This window comes from Frankliniella occidentalis, unplaced genomic scaffold (genome assembly GCF_000697945.3).
Source record: "Frankliniella occidentalis isolate FOCC.00 unplaced genomic scaffold, Focc_3.1 Scaffold98, whole genome shotgun sequence".
NCBI classification, from domain to species: Eukaryota; Metazoa; Arthropoda; class Insecta; order Thysanoptera; family Thripidae; genus Frankliniella; species Frankliniella occidentalis.
The window spans coordinates 314521-321321 of NW_026267227.1; the positions used below are offsets into that span (position 1 = coordinate 314521).

The 6801-nt window shown below is 53.7% G+C and overlaps 1 protein-coding gene across 4 annotated transcripts in view; it reads right to left on the minus strand.

Moving 5' to 3' along the window:
- The window catches only part of LOC113205907 (uncharacterized), an 86127-nt gene that overhangs the window by 57315 nt on the left and 22011 nt on the right, over positions 1 to 6801 (minus strand). For 3 of the 4 annotated variants that reach the window (XM_052269641.1, XM_052269639.1, XM_052269640.1), the window contains one exon: positions 1267 to 3817. The exons of the other annotated variant lie outside the window; for it this stretch is intronic. In XM_052269641.1, the coding sequence (XP_052125601.1) occupies positions 1854 to 2768 (915 nt within the window). In that variant the 5' untranslated portion in view covers positions 2769 to 3817 and the 3' untranslated portion in view covers positions 1267 to 1853. Of the gene's footprint in view, positions 1 to 1266; positions 3818 to 6801 lie in introns of those variants that run through there. 4 annotated transcript variants of the gene reach the window in all.

Genomic DNA, 6801 nt, shown 5'->3' on the forward strand with positions numbered 1-6801 from the left:
GCGTGATCGCACAGCACCTCGGCAAAGGAAGAGATCGTGAGCACGAGAGAGAGAGAGAGAGAGAGAGAGAGAGAGAGAGAGAGAGAGCGAGAGAGAGAGAGAGAGAGAGAGAGCTGCTGTGCCAACGGTGTGATGACTTGTAATACTAATCTCTTTGTCCCTCGAGGAACGCGATGATGGTGGATGGCTACTCGAGTTGCGCTCGACATGAGCAGCGCAAACAGACAACTTTTGGCCCGCATTCTCGAGGAGGGCGCTCTCCGCGGTTGAGCCGGATTACTATTGTGCTGATTCACTTGCTCGGGGAGGGGGGGCGGGGCTGGCTGGCGTTCCACCGATAGCGACGCCTGTCAGACACGCGTTTACTGCCGATTCATACGCGAGCGCAGAAGTGTGGCGCGGCGACACACCCCTGAACCTTGACCGAGACGACACGGGCGCAATAGCTCACTAACGGCTTACAAGCAAGGCGCGCGCACGGTGATGGTGAAACTAGTACGCACTAACTGGGGATTTCCATCATTAATGTATACAAATCTGAGCGATCATTTTTTTCGACACACATTTTCTGTGTTGATTTGAACAGTTATATATCATTCACATTTACAAAAATCATGCAATTTTGCACACAAAGTTGTACAAAACGAAAGGTCGTTAGGTTTAACTTAGCAAAGGACGGCGAACGTTCCCACACAAAAATATACAAATACATTTAGCGTGAGCACACTTCGCCGTTCCGACGAAAATCGGTCATCGCGGTCATTTGGTGGCGCAGCGCGGACTGACGTATACCCAGACACACACACACAAACAAATATGTGCCCGTGTGTATGTGACGAGGAAATGCGGAGCGGCGGGCAGGCCGGCGCCGTCGACACCTGCAACGGATGCCCTGCGCCGTGGCCGCCGCGTCGTGTGTTGTCTTAGATAAGAAAAAAATTAAACCAAAAGAAAAGAGGCCGAAACATAAATCGATCTCGGTGTTATCAGTGACGCCAATTTACAAATTGCTTTTTTGTTGTTGTAATTTCCGTGTCGTCAATGAGGACGCCGAGAGTCCGGGGAATCCCCTCTACGGGCTGCGGGCTGCAGGCTTCAAGCAGCGCGCCGGGCGGGACCGTTCAAACAAGGCCGCCGACCTCGGTGGAGATTTGCGTGACAATGGCGAGGGCAAGAGAGTGAGAGAGAGAGAGAGAGAGAGAGAGAGAGAGAGAGAGAGAGAGAAGGGTCATCACGCCCCGGCAGCGACGACGCGGAAGGGGCGAACGGGTTTCCGGATGAGGAGTGGGAAGGGGCAAGGGGTGGGGACGGGGAGAGAAATTGGAAATTATAATAATCCGTATCAGTTGGCCTGTCGCGCTAGGTTAAACAACGTTTGGTGATTAGCGCAGGACAAGCCACTCGACCGCGTGCACAACTCACGGCTCAACCAGCTGCCACACAGTTAAGAAAAGAACATAGTGTATGATTTTTGTCTTTGGGCCTGCCGAGATAACAGAAGCGAAAGTTGGAAATTTATGGAAATACATTTCACAAGAATGTAAATAAATGATCACACTACGCTTGAATGGCTGCACATTCTTAAAAAATTCAGTTGAACGAAATTATAATCACAATATCTGAAGATTTAGATAAATACTTACAACTTTTCTGACCCGCAACGCGCCGCAACGTGGTCCGGTAGGGCGCTCTACAGCGGATTCATATTTTCAGATTCAGATTCAAAGAGCGCGTAGCGCGCATTGGGTTCATTTTCCGATGCATAGCGCGCGGAGCGCGCATTTATTGGTTTTCATAGGTACAGTACAGGGGTACATGAGTATTTGTAAATGCAGGGGCGTCCTCCCTTGGCTTCACTTCGACCAGCGTGCGTGCCAGGCGCACAGCACCTCGAGGGCGAAAGCGGCCAAGCCCGCAGCCTGGCCCACCCCCAACACGACGAAGGCCGACCCCAGCTGCCACAGCGTCAACGGCCGCGGGCCCTGCTGCAGCACCGGCCTTCTCGCGTGGTGCCGGCGCTCCCGGGCGTACTCCTCGCTGCGCCAGCGCGACAGCAGCCCCGACGCCTCCACGAGCGCCAGCGCTCTGGACAAGGGCCGCTCCAGCGGCGAACCCCGGGATGCCTTGCCGATGACACTGTAGCCGGGGTAGGGCAGCTGGAAAAGATGCAACTTCTTGGGCGGTATCATGAATTTTTGGATATGGCTGCCAATATGTCGGTCCATCATCGTGATGAGGGCGCAGTTGCGGGCGGTGGCGATCGTGTCGATGATCGTCCTGATCTCTGGGTACGCCACGAACTCTGCCTGGGTGGACAAGTTGTTGCTCAGTGGAAGACTGTGGCTGTACATTACGTTTGTTAGCACTTTCAGGGGCAGCCCACTGTCCTCGAGGTCCTGCAGACTGTCCAGGTCACGCCTTGGTACAGCCGAAGATAGCTTGCCCAGCAGCAGGCCCTGGTAGGCGGCGGTCAGCACGACGCAGGCGAGCAGCCAGGTGGCCAGCATAGGCCGGGGCGGGCCGGGCGGCGGCGGCGCCTGACCCAGCAGCGGAGCCAGCGCCTGCAACACCGCTCCGCTAACGTCCCGTGTCCTGGCGCACCTCAAGAACAGCACCGTGCACAAGGTGGCCAATCCCGTGGCGCACCACAGCCCAGCGGAGAACTCGACCGTCACTGCCTTTAGGACGCTGACGCCGGTGCCGAATCCCGCGGGCACGATGGCGATGACTGGGACCACCTCCAGGCCAAGCACATTGTTTATGTCCATCGTTTCGCCCGGGATATTGAGAGGCACGTCTGCGAGGAGTGCGTCCAAAGCGCACTTCCTAAATGCGAGGCGAATTTCACCACTTATCCTCGATACTACCTTCTACCTTACGGTTTTCGGCGATCCTATGCGATGCCGCTGTTCTCGGCCCATTTGACAGACGCTTTTCGCCAGCTCCTTGATCGAGTGCGAGGTCGTCAAGCCTTTCGCAGTAAGAAGGAACAAGGTGAGGGGTCGGCTCTTGCCTCCACTGCGCCAACCAGTGCAGAACGGGTGGAAAACGGCGGCCGTTCGGAGCCAGCGCTGCTCGGCGGTCAACCACTCGTTCGCCCTCGAGATGACTAGCACCCTCTTTCGGAAGGCGACAGTGTCATCCTCCTGGCAGGTCAGATTGTAGAGGGTGGTGCTGCCGTCAGGGGCGGTGAGCGCCATGCGGTACTCATAACGGAAGCCAAGCCAGATGCCCGAACGGGAGACGCGCCCCAGCACCTCGTTTCGGGGAGTCTCCACCGTGGCCCAGAAGAGGACCCGAATCACTGGAACAGGTCTGTAAGCCCTCATGGCGGCGAGCAGCTCCTCCGGGCCGTGAGCGGTTACAAGGTGTACGCAGTGCGTGCCCATAAGAACGTATTCGAGATGAGGGTGTGGCAAATACCCGTAATTCTGAGGAAGCACACTCGGATTCAGCACTCGCGGGATGTCCGCGGACAGCTCCCCGAGGAAAGCGCCGGTCCAACGCGTGCGCCCGAACAACACGAGGGTGGCCGTCGGGGACCTCATGAACGGCGTGAGCAGGGCCGCGGCGCTCCTGGCCTCGGGGGGCGCGGCCGAGTCCACGCCGGGAAGGTCGGCCTGCACCCGCACCCCGGGCGTCGCCACGCAGCAGAAGAGGGACAGGACGAGGAGGGCCTCCATAGTGGCAGTACCGACCGAGTCTCTAGCCGTACTGGCAGCCGAAGCGAACCCAGTCCAACACGCGTGCCCATAAATGGAACCTTTCTATACACTTTCGATCTCCACCTTCAGAGGCACGAACAGTAGGCGCCCACCTGTAATTGGACGTGTGAAAAGACTTACGGTAAGCGACAAGTTAATAAAAATATGTGTTGTCAGTCGTGCGAATATAGATCGATACAGTAGTCAGCGGCGAAGAGGAGGGCTGAACACTGGCACGGCAGAGAGAGAGAGAGAGAGAGAGAGAGAGAGAGAGAGAGAGAGAGAGAGAGAGAGAGAGAGAGAGAGAGAGAGAGCCGCCCCTCTTTAGCGGCCTCTGAATTCCCCAAATCTTCATCTCCTGATCGTTATGGGACGGGTGAGCCACGGCTGCCCAGAGGAAGGGCTTTCCAAACGGGATGACTTTTCGGCCGGGAATGCAACCTCGACACCCACCTCTTCTGCTATATACACTTAAAAAAAATACACACACACAAACACAAATCGAAAAGAGAGGCCATTCTGAGGCACATCGGAATGCAATACAATCTGATGAGGTGACACACCGGCGCGCAGGGTGCATGTGCAGCTACGGTGTCGGGGCAGAAAGTGTTTGATGACACGCTGGCGGCCTGGCTAGAGGCCCGGCCCAAGTGCGGTGCATTCCCGGCGGGCCTAGAACGCCGCCGCGTGGGAAAAATCGAACATAATAAGGTGTCCGGATGAGCATGCCTCACATGCCGAAGCGAAATAACTATTCTGTGGCGTCATCCACAATGCGAGAAGTAAAATCGACCACGTTTTCGAGGCAGAGTATAGTTCGAGGTATAGTTCGTTGTAAGGTCGTTTAAATACTGCGTGATTTTTTTTTTGTGTGGGGGAGGGGTTCAAATATTATCGGGTCCCATGTCAGTCGAGTCCACAGACACCCCATTACATTTTTACGTCGTGGTACACAATATTTGCAAATATTATGGAAGTCCTACGAGCTTCCATGATGTTCCTAATCCATTTGGGACCCCATAACATTTTGTAAGACAAAATTTTGTCTTCCCAGGGAGACGCGAATTAAAAGAACAAAAATTTAAACAGGGAATGGAACCGTGTGTAGTGTACTAAAGGCGTAGGCAGGGCTGCACAACGACCGGGCGACGCCCCTTTCGGCGCGGAATGCCAGATATGGCGGCTGAATTAAAAGATATAGATTATGGACGGCGGTTGGGACCGGGCCGCCGCATTCCAGTCTAAAAATCGAACACTACTCAGATAAATAGCATAAGGAACCGTCCACAATTAATCTCGGTCGGTGACGTTCCGCGAAACGAAAGGATGACAGCACGTGTCAAAGTACAGAGAGAAGGGCACTTCGCGAAGTTATGTCGAAATAACGAAAATAACTGACACCATGATTCGGTATCGCACATCATGCTAGTTAATGTTTTGGCGTATAGTAGAACCTACGATAGAGAGGTGGTATTTTTTCTACCATGTTGGGGTATTGTCTCTAGGTAAGTTAAGTCAATGTCGAAATTGTTAAATTTTTGGTGTGATCATCTTGCTTTATGTCGGCAAACATGTGAGATGTTTTTTACTGTTGATGTTGGTTGCACTGTTGTCAACCCCTGTTTGCTTCTTTGATCAAATAAAGTCAATCTTTGCCCAGACTTCAAACGAGCAAGGTCTGATTCATTCCACATCAATCCTCATCTATCAGCAAGAGACTGTCAATTTTATCAGAAATTGAGAGTCGGTCCCTTCCCACTGACTTGTGTGCGTGTTGTTTTCGTCCAGGGGACAAGGGCGCCGTGAAAGTTGGAGACAACGACTCCGCCGCTGCTTCGTTTCAATGAAACAAGCAGCCGTTTGCCAACGTTACGCGCCTGGACGGCCGCACCGTGCGACGGCGCGTCTGCGCGCGTGGGTGTTGGTGGCAGCACTGGCGCCGGCGGGAGGGACTCTCGTCCCGTTCGGTTGGCGGCAGTGGCGCGGTGGCCACCGGCGGGAAATGCCAAAGCCCACCGGCACCGCCGCCCCGACGGTCCCGCCCGGCCATTTAAACGGTCGTAAAAACGATGGTACGGCTTCCCCGCGGATGGCCCACGGTTGGACAGCAGCCGAAGAGGACCCCTCCTTCCACGGACACGCGCACACACACATACACGCAGCCGCGCGCACACATACACTATTCAACCGCTCGTTGATTAGAACCGAGCTCACTGTTTTATTTTTCACCTTTACGAGAAGAGCAACTAACTTTTGATTCATTGCGGCACAAGCTGGCTGGATCAATTGCAGAGCGATTAGTAACCTGGGATACTGCATGTTTTTATACGCTCGATTTCATGCTTTTGTTGGATTTTGAGCGATTTTGAGGAATACTTTGTTGATTTTATGCCCATTTGCTAAATTTAATAAGCTCTTGTTGAGCGATCTATGTCTGTACCGGGTATGTGTATCAGAGCGGCGGACACAGACGTGTTGCGGGTCTGCCTACTCCTGCTTCCTCTCGAAAGGCGCCACATGGCTCCTGCAGCCTGCAGCCTACTCTGCAAATCTAATTATGACAGTTTAAAATGCGAAACTAAAAAGCTCTACAGTAGTTTAGACTGAAAAAGTGCATAAGGCTAGTCTGACAGTTCAAACTGTTGAAATGCACAGTTTTGCAGTTTAAACTGTAGAACTTTTAAGTGTCGCAATAATTGGAACTATAGATTTTTTTAATTTCGCAATTTAAACTGCAAGCCTTTTAGTTTTGCAGTTGCAGAGCATGATGGTATGCAATCCCGCCACACTATGTGGAATGTGTGTGGCTCGGATTCACCAACTACGTGTAGCTCTGAACGCTATGCACTTCTACAAACTACGCGGTGCGGCTGGCGGCCCTTCCATTCTCCCTTCCTTATCCGCTGCCCACAAGCAACAGAAAGTTATCTTTGTGGGTCGATTGGATCGCCGGTGAGCCGGGCGGGGACTGTCTCTAACGCTACAGTCGGGCGGCAGAGCCCTGAGCGCCTCACTCCCTCGTTTACCTCCTTCCTTGGGAAAATTAGGCACTTTCGAATCCACGAGGATCTGTTTTTTTCTTGGGGGTGGGGGGGGG